The sequence below is a fragment of the Takifugu rubripes genome, chromosome 8 (assembly GCF_901000725.2).
Source record: "Takifugu rubripes chromosome 8, fTakRub1.2, whole genome shotgun sequence".
NCBI classification, from domain to species: Eukaryota; Metazoa; Chordata; class Actinopteri; order Tetraodontiformes; family Tetraodontidae; genus Takifugu; species Takifugu rubripes.
The window spans coordinates 223,053-244,046 of NC_042292.1; the positions used below are offsets into that span (position 1 = coordinate 223,053).

At 40.5% G+C, this 20,994-nt stretch overlaps 1 protein-coding gene across 15 annotated transcripts in view; it reads left to right on the top strand.

The window, feature by feature from the left end:
• wizb (WIZ zinc finger b) overlaps nucleotides 1–20,830 on the top strand; it is a 44,900-nt gene extending 24,070 nt beyond the window's left edge. For 9 of the 15 annotated variants that reach the window (XM_029839872.1, XM_029839881.1, XM_029839871.1 and 6 more), the window contains 6 exons: nucleotides 362–865; nucleotides 994–1,566; nucleotides 1,656–1,867; nucleotides 9,491–9,710; nucleotides 12,999–13,164; nucleotides 16,461–20,830. In XM_029839872.1, the coding sequence (XP_029695732.1) occupies nucleotides 362–865; nucleotides 994–1,566; nucleotides 1,656–1,867; nucleotides 9,491–9,710; nucleotides 12,999–13,164; nucleotides 16,461–16,785 (2,000 nt within the window). In that variant the 3' untranslated portion in view covers nucleotides 16,786–20,830. The remainder of the gene's footprint in view (nucleotides 1–361; nucleotides 866–993; nucleotides 1,567–1,655; nucleotides 1,868–9,490; nucleotides 9,711–12,998; nucleotides 13,165–16,460) is intronic. The other 6 variants (XM_029839878.1, XM_029839874.1, XM_029839876.1 and 3 more) reach the window with 6 other exon arrangements.
• The last annotated feature ends 164 nt before the right edge of the window (nucleotides 20,831–20,994 follow it).

Genomic DNA, 20,994 nt, shown 5'->3' on the forward strand with positions numbered 1-20,994 from the left:
TTATTTCACAGGTCGATTGTGCAGCATGACAGATTAATTTTCTTTTGATTTTCAATTTTTTTTTTTTAAATTCCCAATTCTTATAAGTTGTGTTTATAAGCAATTAGAAAAAACGACACCTTTTCTTTTAGTTTTAATAAGTGTCTTATGTAACCTTTGTTACTGTTTATAACTTTAATAAGTTATATTAAAAATTTACATGTACAATAGACACTGTATATCATTAATGGTTATCAATAATTAGAAAATAAATTGGTTGTATTTGTGGGAATCATAAATGTAGAAAGCAAGGTACTATTAATAGCTTGGATACTTCTTGGGTTTCATTTTTCTTTGCTTTTCATTTTTCTTCATTAAATAGGTAAGCCTCCAAAGGAAATAGGTTGTGACTGTTGTGGGGAATATTTTGAGAACCGTAAAGGTCTATCCAGCCATGCCCGTTCCCACCTGCGTCAGATGGGAATCACTGAGTGGTCTGTCAACGGCTCACCTATCGACACTCTCAGAGATGTCATGACACGACAGGGCCTGTCTTGTTCTTCTTCGATTAAATCTTTTAAGAAAACATCACCATCATCTCCTGGACCCCCTAAGTCTTTGAAGGCCTCATCATCTCCTCAAGTCTCTCTTCTCAGCAGAGTCTCTTCAACTTGCATTCAGCCCTTTAGCATTCCTCAGCCTTTGGCGGCATCTAAATCAATATCTCTACACCCAATCTCATGTTCTAGAGGCTTAACGATAAAGCTAAAGTCTGAACCAGCACAAGTGGATGTCACTGTGTCTGGACCTGTGGAAAAATCTCACAATTTCCCTTGTGAAACACACAACTGGAGCAGCTCTGCTAGTGTGTTCCCACTTAACTTGGGTAACTTCAAAATTTGACTGACTTATTTAGATGTGTGGAGGGAAAATAGAAAACATTACCAATAAATAACAAATTGAATTGCATGGTCATTTGTTTTATACATGTTTGTCCCTCTGGTTTCTTTATAGCAATGGTATCAAAACCAGAACCCACAAAGGATATTTGTTGTGAGCTCTGTGGTGAATATTTTGAGAACCGCAAAGGCCTGTCCAGTCATGCCCGCTCCCACCTTCGCCAGATGGGCATTACTGTGTGGTCTGTAAATGGCTCACCCATTGACACCCTGAGGGAGATAATGATGAAGAAATGTGAGTATGAGTCTTCCTTGCCAAACCTTGGATTGAAGAAGGAAAGGAGTCGGGGATTCAACAGTTTATCATGGGAGAGCATAGAGAAAACTGGCAGTTCACAAGGTTTGCCTACCTCCAGTTGGCAGCTCTCCAAATTCCACAAATCACCTCTCAGATTTCTGCAGTCAAGGCTCCATAAAGGGTTTCCAAAAGGTTTGGTATCAACATCTGCTGCCCCTTCCACAGGAAAGGTCTTCAGGATCATCTCACCAGTAAAAAGACCCGAGTCTGTAGATTCTGACAACTCACTACCACCTAGAGTTAAGGCGATCTCATCTCACACACATAATTTCACTGTCACAAGAAAGTCCTCCCCAAATAAGCCTGGACATCAGGGTAGGTCATTAAGTGGTGAGTGATTATTAGTTTAATTTTATTTCAAATAATTATGTGTTCAGCACCTTATAACATCCTCATTAATGATCAATTTTTGTTCTTAGATCCAAGTTGTGAGCTGTGTGGCTTCTTCTTTGAGAACAGGAAGGCTCTTGCCAGTCATGCCCGAGCCCATCTGAGACAGTTTGGTGTGACTGAGTGGAGTGTAAATGGATCCCCCATTGAGACTCTCAGTGCATGGATACGCACCAGGCCACAAAAGGTATTGGAGATGCACCGCAGCTATATGCAGAGCACGCACTCCACGCTTAAGAAGGTGAGACATTCTGTAGAGCCTGCCTGTAAACACTGACATACATTCAGACAGAGTATTTCTATTTCCTCTCATTTCCATCATTACTGTTGCTACCAACTTGCATTGGGGGTTTCCTTGGAGTAGAATTTAGATGTTTTATTTCATTGAAAGCTTCAGACACTTTGTCTTACAGCTTAATGGTTGACTAAAAATGTTTTTCCTGTTTTTGTTTCCCTACTTTTTGAGTTGCTTTTTCAATGCAATCCCTTTCCAAAAGTCTTTCAATCAAGCCAGAACTAGATCTAGGGTGTGGTTGAAGCTATGAGTTGGTTGGTTTATCTGTTGAAGGAAACCAACTGACTCAAGTAATGAAATAAAGCCATTTCTAAAGCTGTCATTTACAACGTCTACATGGATATTAAAGTCTCCAATGATAACGATAAGAAATCAGAGAACTCAGACAGGAACTCTGAATGTGGCCCAGCAGGGGGCCAATATACAACTACAAACAGTAGTTGCCTTCTGCCTTCTAGTTCAGATGGGTAATGCCAAGAGTCAGGCTTTCAAATGAACTGGAGCCATGTTTTGGTCTATGATTAAGCACTCGATTGTTGGGTGAGTGAGTATTGCGTCACTTCCTGTCCCTTCTATCGTTCGTTGGTTGCATTGTGCACGGGGTGCCGTATTCACTTAATATTGAACACTTGGTGTGTTGTATTCACTTAATATTGAACACTTGGTGTGTTGTATTCACTTTACTTAAAATTTTGAACACTTGAGACATTCTAGTCACCTGATATCAACAGTAAGAAACAACCCATATTAAACAAATACAGGGCTTCGCCGATCACTAGCGTTAGCATGGCCTCACCGTCTGTTTCACCCGGTGTCTTTGTCTGTTCAGAGTGTGAAATGTTTAGTTACTCCTCTGCCTCCCTTAGTGAAGGGAATAGGTGCAAGAAGTGTAGTTTATTTATGGCTATGGAGGCGAGACTTAGCGAGCTTGAGACGCGGTTCCGCAGCTTGGAGTTAGCTGGAGTTGCGTCATGTAGCCAGGGTAAGCTAGCTGCTGCGGAGCCGCCTAGCGTAGCTACAGCTAGCGGTCCCCCGGCAGCAGCCGAGCAGCCGGCTAGCCAGGGCGGCTGGGTGACGGTTCGTAGGAAGCGTAGCCCAAAACAAAGGCCCACGGTGCACCACCAACCGCTTCCCGTGGCTAACCGCTTTTCCCCACTCGGCGACACACCCGCCGAGAAACCGACCCTGGTAATTGGCGACTCTGTTTTGCGCTACGTGAAGCCGACTCCAGCGACCATAGTTAAGTGCATTCCGGGGGCCAGAGCGGGCGACATAGAAGCAAATTTATGGCTGCTGGCGAGACGTAATCGTAAATTTGGTAAAGTTATTATTCACGTCGGAGCCAACGACACCCGGCTTCGTCAGTCGGAGGTCACTAAAATTAACTTGAAGTCGGTGTGTAACTACGCAAAAACGATGTCGGACTCCGTAGCATTCTCTGGTCCCCTCCCCAATCTGGCCAGCGATGAGATGTTTAGCCGCATGTCATCGCTTCGTCGCTGGCTGTCACGGTGGTGCCCCGATAACCAGGTGGCCTTTATAGACAATTGGAGCACCTTCTGGGGAAAACCTGGTCTGATTAGGAGAGACGGTGTCCATCCCACTCGAGATGGCGCTTCTCTCATTTCTAGTAATCTGGCTAATTTTATTAGACCCAAAGTGACCTGACAATCCAGGGTCCAGACCAGGATGCAGAGTTGTAGTCTTACACACCTCTCTGCTGCTTCCTTAGAACCCTCATCCACCAACAATAACATATTTAACACTATAGAGGTAGTCTCTGTTCCACGGTTAAAAATTCACCAAGCACAGAGCAGGGGAGCGGTCAATCACCAAAATCTTATTAAAATTAATACTGAAGCACAAGTTGGAGAAACTAATATCACAATTAAGTGTGGACTGTTAAATATTAGATCTCTTTTGTGTAAATCCCTGTTAGTGCACGACCTGATAGCGGATCATCACATCGATTTATTTTGTCTTACTGAGACCTGGCTTCAGGAGGAGGAGTATGTGAGCTTAAATGAATCTACTCCTCCTACCCATCTTAATTATCATATTCCACGGGTTACTGGTCGAGGAGGGGGAGTGGCAGCAATCTATCACTCCAAGTTATTAATTAATCCCAGACCAAAACATAGCTTCAGTTCATTTGAAAGCCTGACTCTTGGCATCACTCATCTGAACTGGAGGACAGAAAAGCCACTTCTGTTTGCAGTTGTATATCGGCCCCCTGCTGGGCCACATTCAGAGTTCCTGTCTGAGTTCTCTGACTTCTTATCTGACTTGGTCCTTAGAACGGAAAAAGTCATTATCATTGGAGACTTTAACATCCATATGGACGTTATAAACGACAGCTTTAGAAATGGCTTCATTTCATTACTTGAGTCAGTTGGTTTCCTCCAGCAGATAAACCAACCAACTCACAGCTTTAACCACACCCTAGATCTAGTTCTGACTTATGGTGTTGAGGTAGAACATGTGTCAGTGTTCCCTCAGAACCCAGTCCTGTCAGACCACTCTTTGATCACTTTTACATTTATGATTAAGGATTCTTCTATGCTCAGAACAAAGTCTTACTATAGCAGATGTCTTTCAGATAATGCTGTAGCTAAGTTTAAGGAAGTGATCCCTGTGCTGATCCCAGGACCACCGCGTGTTTCCCCAGGGATCAATCATTATAATCTTAGCCCTGCTGAGGTTGACTCTATTGCTGAAGGTGCAGCAACCTCACTGAGAATCACGCTTGATTCTGTTGCCCCCCTGAAAAAGAAAATAGTAAATCAGAGGAGGTGTGCCCCCTGGTATAATTCACATATCAGGACCCTCAAGCAGAAAGTGCGAAGACTGGAAAGGAAGTGGCACTCTTGTAAGATAGACAGCTATCATGTAGCCTGGAAAGACTGTCTATTAGTATACAAAAAGGCCCTTCGCAAGGCTAGAACAGCTTATTTTTCTTCTTTGATTGAGGAAAATAAGAACAACCCCAGGTTTCTCTTCAGCACTGTGGCCAAATTAACCAAGAGTCACAGTGTTTTAGATCCACGTATCCCTTCTTCCCTTAGTGGTGAAGACTTCATGAGCTTCTTCACTGATAAAGTTCTAGCTATCAGAGAGAAAGCTAACCAGGCCATCCCTACAACTGGACCATCACCAGATGTGCCGACTGTGGGAACATGCAGGGTCTCCAACGAGCCCTTAAGCTCCTTCAGCCCTATATATTTTTCTGAGGCGTCATCGCTAATTCAGAAATCCAAGACCACTACGTGTCTTTTAGATCCCATCCCAACACACCTGTTGAAGGATGTTCTACCACTGATAGGCAGTTCTATCCTGGACCAGATCAATGGTTCTTTAGTGTCAGGTTATGTACCCCGGTCCTACAAGGTGGCAGTGATTAAGCCGTTGCTTAAAAAACCATCACTGGATCCTGATGTCTTGGCAAATTATAGGCCAATATCCAACCTTCCTTTTATCTCTAAAGTTCTAGAGAAGGTGGTGGTGACTCAGTTACTGGAGCACCTGCAGAGGAACAGTCTGTTTGAGATGTTTCAGTCAGGCTTTAGAGCTCACCACAGCACAGAAACAGCACTTCTTAAAGTCACTAATGATCTTCTCATAGCTTCCGATCATGGACTGGTCTCTATGCTGGTTCTGCTGGACCTCAGTGCTGCTTTTGATACAGTTGATCACAGCATCCTGTTACAGAGACTGGAACATGTGATTGGGATTAAAGGGACAGCACTAGACTGGTTTAGATCATACTTATCTGATAGATACCAGTTTGCCCATGTCCACGGCGTTCCCTCCTCATACAGTAGGGTTAGCCATGGAGTTCCTCAAGGTTCCGTACTCGGACCAATCCTCTTCACATTGTACATGCTTCCCTTAGGGAACATTATTCGGCAGCATGGGATAAATTTTCATTGTTATGCTGATGACACTCAGCTCTATTTATCCATGAAACCCGAGGAGACAGAGAAGTTAGTGAAGCTCCAGACCTGTCTTAAAGACATAAAGTCCTGGATGTCTTCAAATTTCCTCCTCCTTAACCCAGGAAAAACTGAGGTCATGGTGTTTGGTCCTGAACCTCTCAGGGATAGATTAGATCACATGATCACTCTAGATGGTATCTCATTAACATCTAGTCTCTCTGTGAGGAATCTAGGAGTAACTTTTGATCAAAATCTCTCCTTCAACTCACACATTAAATTAGTCTCTAGAAGTGCCTTTTTTCATTTGAGGAACATCTCAAAGATCAGGAAGCTACTGATGCAGCCTGATGCTGAAAAGTTAGTCCATGCATTTGTTACTTCCAGGCTGGACTACTGTAATTCTTTATTATCAGGGTGTCCAAACAACTCTTTAAGAAGCCTCCAGTTGATCCAAAATGCTGCAGCCAGAGTTCTGACAGGTATTGACAAAAGAGATCACATAAGTCCTGTACTGGCGTCGCTTCATTGGCTGCCCGTTAAATTTAGAATAACTTTTAAAACCCTTCTTCTGACCTACAAGGTCCTCAGAGGCCTAGCTCCATCCTACCTGGAGGAGCTAGTGATACCCTATCAGCCCAATAGACCGCTCCGCTCTCAGAATGCTGGTCTACTTGTGGTTCCCAGAGTTTCTAGGAGTAGAATGGGGGGCCGAGCATTTAGCTACCAGGCCCCCCTGCTTTGGAACCAGCTCCCTGTCCAGGTACGGGAGGCTGACTCCATCGCTACTTTTAAGATCAGACTCAAAACCTACCTCTTTGAAAAAGCTTACTGTTACTAATTCAGTAGTTCCAGTTACTATCATAGACAGACAAATTATCATACTTAGGGGGTCGTCTAATCATTAGGTCACATTCTAGCTATGCTGTTATAGGCCAAGGCTGCCGGGGTCCGGAAACATGATCACCTGACAGGCCTCTGTCACTCCACTGGGTCATGGTTTCCTCTCCTTTCCTCTCCTTTCCTCTCCTCATCAAGCAGACTAGTTATGCTGATTCTTGTGTAGTTTTTCTGCTTCTCCACCCCCCCCCCCCCCCCTCTATCTATTTGCAGGTATCACTGCCATCGGAGCTGCATAATGACCGCCGGCCCGTTGAAGCGATTGTGTATATTTTTTGTGTGTGTTTCTGTGCTCTGTGCCTCTCCTCTCCCTCTCCTCTCCTCTCCTCTCCTCTCCTCTCCTCTCCTCTCCTCTCCTCTCCTCTCCTCTCCCTCTCCTCTTCTTTCCTCTCCTCTCTCCCCTCCTCCTCCTTCTCCTCCCCTCTACCTCCCCTTCACTCTACCTCTCCTCTCCTCTACCCCTCTCCTCTCCTACCTATTCTATCCTCTACCTGTCCTCCCTCCTCTCCTCTCTCTTTACCCAGCCGGCCATCAGCAGGAGGGTCCCCCTACATGAGCCTGGTCCTGCTCAAGGTTTCTTCCTGTTAAAGGGGAGTTTTTCCTTGCCACTGTTGCTTGTCTGGGGTCAGGCCCTGGGATTCTGGAAAGCGCCTTGAAACAATTTTGATTGTATAAGACGCTATATAAATAAAGATTGATTTTGATTTTGATTTTTTTGATTAACTAATAACTTGGAGTGATAGATTGCTGCCACTCCCCCTCCTCGACCAGTAACACGAGGAATACGATAATTAAGATGGGTAGGAGGAGTAGATTCATTTAAGATAACATACTCCTCCTGAAGCCAGGTCTCAGTCAGACAAAATAAATCAATGTGATAATCCGCTATCAGGTCTTGCCCTAACAGGGATTTACACAAAAGAGATCTAATATTTAACAGTCCACACCTAATTGTGATATTAGTTTCTCCAACTTGTGCTTTGGTATTAATTTGAATAAGATTATGGTGATTGACCGCTCTGCTCTGCTCTGTGCTTGGTGAACTTTTAACCGTGGAACAGAGACTACCTCTATAGTGCTAAATATGTTATTGTTGGTGGATGAGGGTTCTAAGGAAGCAGCAGAGAGGTGTGTAAGACTACAACTCTGCATCCTGGTCTGGACCCTGGATTGTCAGGTCACTTTGGGTCTAATAAAATTAGCCAAATTACTAGAAATGAGAGAGGCACCATCCCATGTGGGATGGACACCGTCTCTCCTAATCAGACCAGGTTTTCCCCAAAAAGTGCTCCAATTGTCTATAAAAGCCACCTGGTTTTCGGGGCACCACCGTGACAGCCAGCGACAAAGCGACGACATGCAGCTAAACATCTCATCGCTGGCCAGATTGGGGAGGGGACCAGAAAATGCTACGGAGTCCAACATCGTTTTTGCGTAGTTGCACACCGACTCTATGTTAATTTTGGTGACCTCCGACTGATGAAGCCGGGTGTCGTTGGCTCCGACGTGAATAATAACTTTACCAATAACTTGGAGTGATAGATTGCTGCAACTCCCCCTCCTTGACCAGTAACATGAGGATATGCTAATTAAGATGGCTAGGAGGAGTAGATTCATTTAAGCTAACATACTCCTCCTGAAGCCAGGTCTCAGTTACCCAACACAACATAATTAACTATGTATTTTTTGCCATTGTGAAAAACAACTGGGTCTTTCCCTTTCTTTTTCAGCTCACTTTTTGGTAGGTATTTAGCGTCGTATTTTCCATGAACAGTCTGAAAATACCGCTCCACATTTCCCTTCTTTGGTATTGCGATGGTAGACTGGCAGATGAGGCAAACGCACTTTGAAAATGTAATCGTGAACAAAAAGTCCTATTCCTATTTCCTCCTATTCTGTATCAAAGTGATACGTTTTATTCTTCTTACGTGGTCAAGCTCCCTCACTCATTTTAATATCTTAAGTTTAAGAGGAAAAAAACAAAAGCGAAAAAATCGCAGTAATAAGATGACTAGCTTGTTGGCTTTGCTGCACTTATTGCTGTTGTTTGTGCATGCACAGTGACCTAAGTGTCACCAAAATTCAGATGTCATCTGACTGGCTGCCCTGTAGATCAATCAAGTGACGGGTCAGATGATAGGCTGACGTCTGTTTTTAATGTCACGTGGTCTACCGATTGTACCTTGGCAATCGACCGGTAGATCGTGATCGATGTACTCAGCACCCCTGGCTTAGGGTCACCCTAAGCACCCTCACCCCAGTCTGAGGTCCTGTGTGGTCTGAAACAAGTTTTCATGAAGGACATCTCTTTACTTTGCTCCATTCAGAATTTTTCCAAGGCCTGACCAGTCTCCATGCTTCAACTGCTGAAAAACATCCCCATAGCATGAAGCTCCCACCACTGTGCTTCATGTTAGGGAAGGACATTTTCCTCCAAAAATTATGCTTAGAGTTCCAAAAAGGTTTAGACTTGGTTTCAACAGACCACAAAAGGTACATTTTACAGTCTGCCAGTCCTTTAAGTCCTTTATTTACTTCAGGTGGGCATTCATATGATGAAAACACACAAAAAGTTTAAAAGGGTCTGAAAACTTTCCAACTGCACTCCTAGCATAGGTATGACTAATGACAAATTCTCCATTACACCATTTCTAGAGCATTTCATTATTATTCTTATTTGTAAGCTCTTCTCTCTTGTTTGCAGAAAATGATCACAAACCTCCCCATATAATTGCAGGACTCCTGTTCCATGCACTCTTCCTCCTTTTCCCAGTGGTCTTCATCTCTGGCTATTCGACTGGCACAACCGCACTGTGGCAAGGCTGTCTGGGATTCTTTCAGGAATGCTGAAGGTGATGCTAGGTCTGATCACCTGGCGAGAAAACACCCTAGATGCACTGGCCTCCCAGTTCAAGCACAAGTAGCACATAGTGAGCTGAACGTCCGACTACCCAGAAGTATGCAAAGCTAAATCATGTTTTTTACTTGAATGAATTGGAAATGTTGTGTTTTGTTTTGCTTGTTTAACTATGTATCAGAGTTAACAATTTTATTTTCATTTCTTTGAGATAAAATGAAAAGTTATGGATGTAACTATGAATCGATTAATCATGAATGACCACCAAAGGGGATGCTTTATACTTAATATTCCCATTCGCGCATGCGCAGTCCGGTTATATATACCAACAATGTCACATGTGACCTCTGGATGACCCAAAGGAGACTATATCTTCTGTCGTCATTCCAGAAAAATGTACTAATGAGCAGGATAGCCAAGCAGCTGACCTGCAAGCTAATGTAGCTTCGTTGACAGCAACAGTGGAATTCATGAGGAGGAAGTGTAAGGAACTGGAGGTTCACTCCAGATAAAATAACTCATCAGATGCATTGGCTTTCCCTGAGGGGATGGAGGGTCCCCTCTAACTCCTGCTTTACCTGGAGTCTAAAATGTCACTTGATTGGGCCCACCGCATGCTGCATGCTAAACCAGGATAGAGCTCCTCCTCCTGCGTTATTGTTAGAAGGAATCACTGCATTATTCAGCATTGGGCAAATACAGCTTCTCCGATTTTCTCTGATGAAGAGGATCCACATATTCCCGACATATTTTCACGCTCAAACAAAAAGCGGCCTTTGCCTCAGTGAATGGTTTGGTATCTGGTATACAGCAGCTTTAAATAGCATAGCAGATTTTACCAGAGTTTGGTAATAACTGCGTTATCAACAAGATTTCAATGCAGATAACAGGAGTCAGGAAGCAAGCAGGTTGGGTAGCTAAGAGGATATCAGCCGATGGCCCGAAGTTGTGAGAGTCAGAGAGCAAAGAGGTGGGGGGAGTTAGGGCGGTTTATTATTGGAGTAGCCTGAAGTAATATAGGCATTACAGAACTGACAGAGAATCTGAGGGTGAGAAATAAAGGAATTAAGAATGTAATGTAATTCATGAGTTTAATACGTAGGGGCTTCCAAAAGGTTTATTTTGGGTTTATGATGCATAGAGTGAGGGAGTTTATACCAAAACCAATGAGATGCTTTAACTGGCAGAATCTTGTGCTGGGTTGAAAGCCAAGGAATAGAAGTGTGTTTTAAGAAAGGTTTTAAAAATGGATAGGCAAGGAGCTTTTCTGATGTGTAGATGGAGGTCTTTCCATAGTTTGCAGAAAAGGCTCTTTCACCTCTGATCTGATCACCTCCGCTTAGACCTTGGTACCTCCAGTACCAGCTGATCAGCTGACCTGCGGCACCAAGCAGGAGTGTAGGGACAGAGCACCTCAGACAGGTAGGACAGGATGAGATCATTTAAAGATTTTTTTTAAAAATATATAGGATCTTAAATTAACTCTAAAATGCACATGGAGAGAGGCCCAAATCAAATCAAATCAAATCAAATCAAATCAAATCAAATCAATCTTTATTTATACAGCGTATTTTACAATCAAAATTGTTTCAAGACGCTTTCCAGAATCCCAGGGCCTAACCCCAGACAAGCAACAGTGGCAAGGAAAAACTTCCCTTTAACAGGAAGAAACCTTGAGCAGGACCAGACTCATGTAGGGGGACCCTCCTGTTGATGGCCGGCTGGGTAAAGAGAGAGGAGAGGAGAGGAGAGGAGAGGAGAGGAGAGGAGAGGAGAGGAGAGGAGAGGAGAGGAGAGGAGAGGAGAGGAGAGGAGAGGAGAGCTGGTCAGCGGGGCCGGTGGTCATCATGCAGCTCCGAAGGCGGCGATACCTGTAAATGAATAGAGAGGGGGGGGGGGGGGCAGAAAAACTACACAAGAATCAGCATAACTAGTCTGCTTGATGAGGAGGAGGAGAGGAGAGGAGAGGAGAGGAGAGGAGAGGAGAGGAGAGGAGAGGAGAGGAGAGGAGAGGAGAGGAGAGGAGAGGAGAGGAGAGGAAACCAGTGGGGTGACAGAGACCTGTCAGGTGATCATGTTTCTGGACCCCGGCAGCCTTGGCCTATAACAGCACAGCTAAGATGTTAACCTAATGATTAGACGACCCCCTAAGTATGATAATTTGTCTGTCTATGATAGTAACTGGAGCTACAGAATTAGTAACAATAAGCTTTTTCAAAGAGGTAGGTTTTAAGTCTGATCTTAAAAGTAGCGATGGAGTCAGCCTCCCGGAAATGGGAGTAATGTGTTTTTCTTAGTTTCTTAGTTATTCCAGTTAAGAGGTAAGCAGCAGTGTTTTGTACTAACTGGAGGTATATGAAGCAGGACTGGTTGACTCCAAAGTAAACTGCATTACAATAATTCAGCCAAGATGTGATGAAGGTGTGGATTACTGTTTCTAAGTGCTTTCGTGCAAGGAAGGGCTTCACGTTTGCCAGCTGTCTAAGATGAAAGAAGCTGGACTTAACTATAGCAGCAATTTGTTGATTTAAGTTAAAATCACCTTCCACCTTAAAATTCAAGTTTGAGGCTTTAAATAGTCTGCAAAATGGTCCAAGTCATCATGCCCAGTTCAAATGAACCAGGGATCACCTCTGCTTCTTTTTTCATTATTTTGGAAAAGTTCAGTTTAGTGTCCTCAAGTAATAACATAAGTGATTTAAGAGAGCGAGGATCTTCCACACATTATTATATGTCATAAAAAATCTTTACCCAAAAAGTTAATTATCCTTTTGGGAGAATAATCACTTTTTCACTGGCTCCTTTCCAAAAAATATTGACTTCTTTGACCTGAAGATCAGTAATGAAGACCCTGGTTAGAGAACATAAATAATTGGATGTAATCTATATTTAATTGACATAAATGATTGGTCTATACCTGGTTGTGAGTGTGCACTATCATGATATTTCTTTAAAATTTTGATATATTTTTTTGTAAAATTGTATTATTTTATAATTTCGTTTAATTATTAATCAGATTGCACCTTAAATTTACTGTTGTTGCAAACGTAGGATATATCACATATTATCACATATTGGCTTGGGATGTACTCAAAAAATTTAAAAAACAATTCTGTTTCACACGTTTAACACATTTTGAAAATACAGACATCATGCCGCATAGTTTCTTTTGTATCCCTAGTCTATGCCACTAAATTCAAAAGTATTTACACAAATATATATATGAGACCTTTTAATACACTGATAAAATGCAGTCAGTCAGGGGTGTGGAGGCTATGTGTTTGTCACTACTAATAATGTTTTCTGACAATCACATCCAAAATAGGAACCAATACCTTTTGCTGGTGTTATTGCATCATATACAATAAACAGTCATGTTCTTCCCAAGGTTTTGAACGTCGGCCCCTAAAACATCCAACTTGTCCAGATGGAACAGAGAGTCACAGGCTTACTGCAAGCATGCCTCGCAGTGGCACTGTCCCAGCGCTGGTGCCCAAACCACCCACTTATCCACTGGTCAAAATGGTGGGCAAGTATTATACCCTCAAATGCCGGTAAGTCAAAACCTTTCATTGCTGTGTAAATCAAAAGGACTGTAGCTGGCAGAATACTACAATGTCTAATTAAGCTTCTTTAAAATTTCTTTAAAAGTCTTACCTTTTTATTCTCAAAATTTGTGAATGTCATTATCTTCAGAATGTAATGATTACATCTATCATTTTATGAAAACCAGTATGAGTTGACCATGACTGAGCCTCTTCAATAAAAACACACAGTTATGATCAGAAACATTGCAGAAGGGCAAACAAACAACATAGTTTCAGTGAAAACACTTTATCACTCCAGTGTACAATGTAAATAGTATTCACCCCTTGGATGTTTACCCCTTTTGTTGTTTTCATACCTAAAATTATGATCAATATAATACTTTTTTGACCAAGACCTTTGACCAAATTTTATGTCAAAGTGAAAACAGACAGATAGAAACTAATTAATTACAAAATATACATTGTGGAATACATGTAATAGAGACTGGCCTTATTCAACAGAAGTCCAACTGGTCATTAGCAGCAGTGACACCATTAGGGAAATGGAGATGAGAGTGTAGTTGTCTAACAGGTTATTGGAGTGTTAACACCTTTGGTGTTTGTGTGTCCTGTGACTCGTTGAGCTAAAAAAGGAACACTCCGAGCAACTCAGAGAAAAATTCATTGATAAGAATGTGACAGGATATGGCAACAAAATGATTTTGAACTCACTAGACATCCCATTAATTTGGTTATAATGCATCATTAAGAGATGGAAGGAATAAGTTGACAACCTCCTGTCGTATGTGCATAACCCCAGTTAATCAACCAGCATTAAAAATGTTGTGCTTTCAGGATTTAGGTTTCCCAGGACTTAAAAATGTAGGCATCGCCCTCACATGTCCACTTCTTTGCACAATCAAACTTAAGAGCATTACCATCTTAGAACCACCTGTATCAGCAGAGAAGATGAGCATATTGCCTTGATAACTGTATGTCTTTCATTGCATCCCTATTTTCCTATTGTGCAGACATGCACAATAATACATGTAATAATCACCACTTTTGACCAGCTTGAACAGATCAAAAACATAATAACTCTTATTTTGACACATTGTAATAACAAAATTCTATAAGAATAGGAATAAGAACAAGTCACAATTTCTGCTGTGCATACTTTGCACCATGTAAAATAAAAATAAGACATGTAAAAAATAATAATAGTAGAATAAATGTATCTGATGGAGAAATGACCCATCTTCTGTGTTGCTTCTTAACAGCAAAGTATATTGTACAAAAAAATATCGATCTCCTCTTCTAGGCTATATTCTTACCAGCATATTAAACAATAACACAATAGATCTTATAAAACAAGTTTCTCTCTGATGGAGCTTCAAGTCACCCATCTTCTGGAGTGTTGCTAGTACATAGCGGCATATAAAACAATTGTCTGACTATTCAATCTCAGAGGTCACTGTTTCTCCTCTGGCATAGGAAAGGGTCTAGGTGAGTTAGGGACTTTAATCTGGGATCAGTGCAGTAGATCTGAGAAGATCGACTAGGGGGTGAAGTATATCTGGGCTTTGGGTCCTCGCTAATGGCTGTTTGACATCTTAAGTGATGGTGCTTTTTACTCACTTGGGGTCATGCATTGTAGAAGTTTGGCTTTTAAAGGCAGGATCATGGATGCAGATGGTGCAGATTTAGTGATCAACATCGGGTACTGTTTATATACGTACAGGTTGCGTAGCAATATGCCACAACTTTTTTTTAATTATTAATCTTCTACACTGCCATTCATTTTAGAGCAGCTAGCTTAATGGTATGTGCAAAGCATCACATTTGTGGCCCCAGGCCATGGCCTGTGACACCATTACATACATTCTTATCATTATCAGTAGTCACAGGTTAGTGACACAAACTTCCACAGCTTCTGTCAGACCGTTGGCTAAACCATCAGTGTTGTGGCTGTTGTGGAAGCATGTCTGAAGAATGTGGCTTTTCTTTTCCCATTCTGCTGTAATATAATGTGCTTTAAGAGGTTGTTGTAGTTCTTCAGGTCCAGCAGCCCGAGGTCAGAGCAACAGTGGGTGCTACGGACACTGATTGCTCTAATTGGGCTTCTGCTTTGTTGTACAAAGCAGGAACAACAATATCTGTGAAATAGGTCTCTGAAGGAATCTTGGAACGTGGCTCCAGTGTCCACAACATGTCCTGAAACCTAGTGTTTTCCACAGCAGAAAAAGGTTGCGTGTCAACAGCAATAAAAGTAGCCATCGCCCCATCTATGTTTATGTATATATGTCTTATCTATAATTGTCCAATGACATGTTTGCCATCAGTGTCACACAAAAACCAAAATAGTACCACACACCAGATCTGAAGGATGGTGGAGGAAATTACTTACTTTAAAGCTGGCAAACGACACAGATGTGTTACAAGGAAAATTTACTAACTTTCAAAACTTCAACATACTGGCCTATTAAAATAGTCAAGTCATCTTTTTCTCTGTATCGCTACCGCCACACATTGTTTCATCTGTTCTGCTTAACTGTAAATATGGAAACAAAACCTCATTGGGCTAGCACGACTACATACTTCTGAAGGTCTTGATCTATTGATGTTTAAAGGACATGTGTGCACCCCTTCATCCAAAAGCCTCGATGCTGTCCGGAAGTGTCCATACTTTTTTTTTTTTTTTTTACCTACATTTAAATTAACCACAATTTTACTGTTGGTTTGTACATTAATATAAAATAATATAAAAGTTAAATACAAAAATAACACAAAAATATTTCATATTTTCAAAAGACATGCTTAACATTAATGCAGGCTCCACACATTTATCTACTCCTTGCATTAATATTTACACCTGCATTTACATGTTCTGATTTGCTTTTCCAAAATATTATATTGCATGGACTCCAAAGTGTTGTATTTAAAACTTGTAACTGTGAAAACTCACATAATTTGGAAGTTTAATGACTTAAAACACTGTCTTTATTAATGGAAAAACATATTAAGTGTGGAATAAGGATCAAACATTGTCAAACACTGATCAAACACTGTTTTCTATGTTAAATAGAAAAAGTAGTGTGTTTTTAGCTTTTAGTTGTGTGTTCCAGCTTTGGGTCTTGAAGTAAATATTTGTCCTAAAGCTTTGGTTTCAGTTGGTAAATTTCAATATAGAAATCACAAAATTAACAAACAAAAATAAGGATAGGAACAAATAAATAAGAAATAAGAAGAAGTTTTGAAGAGTTTTGGTTCTTCAGTGCTGCTTGAAAATATTCCAGCTTTAATTTGTTTTGTACTTGTATCAGTTTCTGTGAAGTGGAGTTTCATGGTCCACTGTCTGTGCAAGAGGACTGGATCAGACATCTCCAACAGCACATCCTCAAGATGAATTACGACAAGCCTGCAGATTCCAAATTAAAACTTCCAGAGGAAAAACTATTAACTTTAGAAGCTGCCACCTCCACCTGTTCTACCACCTTCACAACAACTGCCCTCCGAATGACTCCAGGCCACATGAGGCTTCCACCGACTATTCACTCTTGTGAGGGTATCACTGTTGCTGCCACAGATATTACAAAGATCTCAGAGAAGCATCTAGCTTCTCGTGTCATGTCCTCTGTAACAGTTTAAAATTAAGCTCATTGCCTCACTTTTACTTATTTGATTAACGTGAGTGTGTTTTTCGTGCCTTTACATTTTAGCACCTTTCCACTTTATCATTCAAAACAATTGTCAAGCCCCCTCAGCAGCTATTTAAATGGTGTTCAGCACTTCTGTAAATCAGTCACTCTTGGTAGTACTGTGCATTGGGGTGGATGGCAATTAGAGGTATCAAGTTTTATGAGGAGAAATCATTGTTGAATACTTGCCTTGCTCTGAGTTATCCAAATATTAGTAACCTATATCAAATTCCCATATACATTACAGTCGAACAGGCCAAGATAAAAGTGTAAATTGTAGCCAGTTTTCTAAATGAAATCGGAGCTATCAGCTGAACACACATTTCTATACAGGCACCATCAGATGATGAATTTATGTATATAGGAAGCATTTTCATCCGGTCAATGTATATGATCATCTGTGATGCGTAAATGCAAATAATTAATATTGATGCGAGGTGTCCTGGATCAACACACAATTAATTCATTCTGACCAACATACTCAGCATACAAGCTTGCATGAAGGATGGGTGGCTTCTTAGTAAGTAAATAATTTATCTGTCCTAAAATTACTCCCCCTGACAGACATTGAGCATCTTCGCCCCTAAATATAATGATGCAGAGTTCAGCATCATTATATTCGGTGTACACTCGTCAGTGGTGTGGGTTGCTTATTATGCTACAGACGCTACAACAATTCTTTTATCTGTGTAATGTTCCAAAATGGCAACTGATTGCATTTTGTACAGAATATAACTAATCTTCCATTCATTATTAATACCAGTGGACAATGTGCCAAAAATGTATTTTTCGTGCCTCGGCGTCATGACGAGTGTCTCCAACTCGCAAATCTATTACATTCCTCTGCCTACCTTTGTGACTCATGGCTTGTTTCTGATCGTGCAAAGAGGGGAATCCCACCCTGTTTATATACTAATTTGCATATTTTTTTAGGGTGTGGTGAGGGAGGAGACTGGTACTCAAAAACGTACACTCAGTTCCACGTTGATTCGAATGTACAAAGCAAATATGCACTTTCCTGGATTTGAGCATTCGCATGGTTTTAGTATGAAATCCACACAACTCTTTGTACATAAGGCCCCAGGTCTGTACCACTTTCTCATCTAAAGATTATATAATTCAAGCAAACACTAACAAATATCACTAAGAACTTCCTGATGAGTCGGGGGTTAGACTGAAGCCTAGTTTATCCTTTGTGTAGTCAAGTCTGCGGGCCCTCTACAACTGCTGCAGAGATGCAATACACACCTTCCAAAAATTGTAACTACTCAAAAAGGAATTGCAGACCCTACGCAGACCCGCCAAAATATGTAATTTTGTCTTGTCGCTTCTGCAAATTTACTCCCTCTTATTGTATCATAAGTAAATCATTCTGGTCAAGGTGATCTGCAGTTGTTCACTGTCTATTTAAAGTTAACAAAGATGCCTGGTCATATAGCCTCCAGGCCCATTTGAACGACATGACAACCAGAATATCTGGTGTATTTTTCCTTTTGCTCACTTGTATTCTGTTTTTTTGACTAATCTTTATATGAGAGATATGTTGTGTGTGCTGTTTGCTAACCAGATACTTTATAATCAAATCAAAAGTGACTGGCTGTAAATAGAAATAATCAATGTTGCTTTTCCACTCATTTGGATCTAAATTTGAGGCGTTGCATTGCGAACCAGACAACAGTTTGTTGAAATGTGATCTCATTGCCTATATGCTACGCAGAATCACATTAAGTGATCGGATATAAAACATTACAATATTACTTCTTAATGTTGTATATTTTGAGGCTTTTCTATTGCACAGTTTAGTACCAGCGTTACATTTTGGCTTCAAAAATCTGTGTTCAGACGTGTACAAGTTTTGTTTTGGGGTGAAATGTTGTAAAAGAATTTCCTGTATACTGTGTGCTTACTTGCTTTAAACACAGAAAGGGATGAGCACTGTTTTCTACAATAAAACCCAAAGTCAATATTAATATCCTAAAGCATTCCTAAAACTGAATTATCATTTTAAGCTCACAGTTTTTTTCTTTTAAAGGTTTAAAATTTGATTTTAAAGGGGACATATTAAGGAAACCTCACTTTTTTGCTTATGTACATATTTTTGTATATTCAGTGTGCCTCTCCACCTCATAAATGTCAGTTTTGAAAAGTAATCCAACGTTTTAAAAGCTGTTGGAGTAAGATAATGTGTCTTAAAAGCTCCATTTGAATTTCCACGGGACTATTAAGTAACAGTTTGGGTGATTGGTATAATTTCACCCTGATGCTGGGTATCTCTTTCCACACAACCACAGCTATCTGTGCATGGATCTGCCTATGGCACCATTTTCTCATTCTTGCTTTAACTGCATGCAACTGCCTGGACCGTGTCATGTACATCTTTAAAACTGTGGTCACATGACACTGAAGTAGGTACCAAATGTGCCCAGCAATTTGCATTGCGATGACATCGCAACAAATGCTATGTAGGACAAACCATTACAACAGATATCTTATGTCGAGATATTATCATCTGAAAATGTATCTTTTGGAGATAAGTGGGTAACCATTCAGTAATGGATTTTTGATACAGTTAGAGTGACACATCTTTACACAAGATTTTTCAAATTTAATATATTCGTGTCTGGTTTTAATTTTTTGATTGTGAATTTGCAGGGATAAAACCAATGTTTTCTTAGAATCAGGTTTATTGTCCAAAGTATGTTAACATAGATGGTATTTTTGGTACCATGGTGCAAAACATGTAACATATAAGGGAATATAATATAAGGTTAAGGAATAATATATCAACAAAATCAACAACTATCAACAATAGTTCTTAACTCTTACAGTTATCACCTAAGAAAAATATGTGTAGCATAATGAGTGTAGCAAACAATATGAACTGAAAATGAAGATCTATAACCATTTATGATGTGCAATTGAACATTCATTATTTGTAATCATACAATGCCAAATATCAATAAGGACAAATCGATTAAAAGTATAAAATGTCCCAACTTAACATCAGTTAACCTCCTGTACTCATCATACTGCTGAATATGTTGTTGAGATATGATATATTACTGATTAAAAATCACTGTCCCACTGAAGATCTTGTTTAGTTGTCAAATTAAGATGGGGATGGGGCACTGAAGCCCACTGTCCGCTCCTGTCTCACCTTGTAGAAGTCCTTCATCACTTTAATTTTCGCCATACTTTCACACAGTTCTTCCTGTTTCTCATGTTTTTATCCTGGCCATGTAAATAGACAGCCAATAATAATCATGATATAATAATAATCAATAATAATCACAACCAATCATGATATGCTTGGTCATCATAAGGCAAAGCCCTCTAAAATAATTCTGGCAGCTGGACACATTTTGTACCTACACTGCCCTCAAGTCTTGGATGGTGCAAAACCTGTCTGTGTGGTGCTAACAGTAGCTCAGTAGGATTTAGAGGGAAAGACAGTCAGTCTGGTCTTTCAGAGCAGGGCATTACAGCCTTGATGCATTTAGTGTCCATCTGTGCTTAATTCTTTGGCTTTTTTGAACAAAGCACATTATTAACACTTAATTTAGACAACAAGGAACCATGTTAACTTGCATAAAAATGAGCATAATATGTCCCCTTTAAATGTGTAAAATAGAACTTCAAGTGCTATGTTTGGAATATATACTGTACACTAAATGTAGCATACCATTTGCATTGTATTTAAGCACTGCCACATAATGTATGTAATATTTCATATTCTTGTGTTTGATTCAGTAGTCTTTGGTCTGAGCAGCCTCATTGTTATTATAGACAATTTGTCTTGTTTTTACAAAGGCCCAGTTGTCTTATAGTCTGAATTTTTGCTGTTCTTCAAGTCTATAATATTACATCAAGCATCAGTGAATGCCTACAACCAAGTAGAGATATACTGCAAAAAATAAGCATGTACAATGCCCTAGAAAAGTAGCAAAATATCATTGCTTTCTCATTAAAGGTGACTTATTTCACTAGGGATGATATGCTCTGTAGTCAGAATTATTTTTTCTTTCATGTCTGTTTCTCAATATCTGTAGCCTCAGATAACAGAACAGGGAATCTGCTGTCCCTATAATTCAGCCAATCAGAAAATAAGGACAATACACCACTGGCATTGGTTGCTGGAAGATTTATTCTTTTTTGTTTG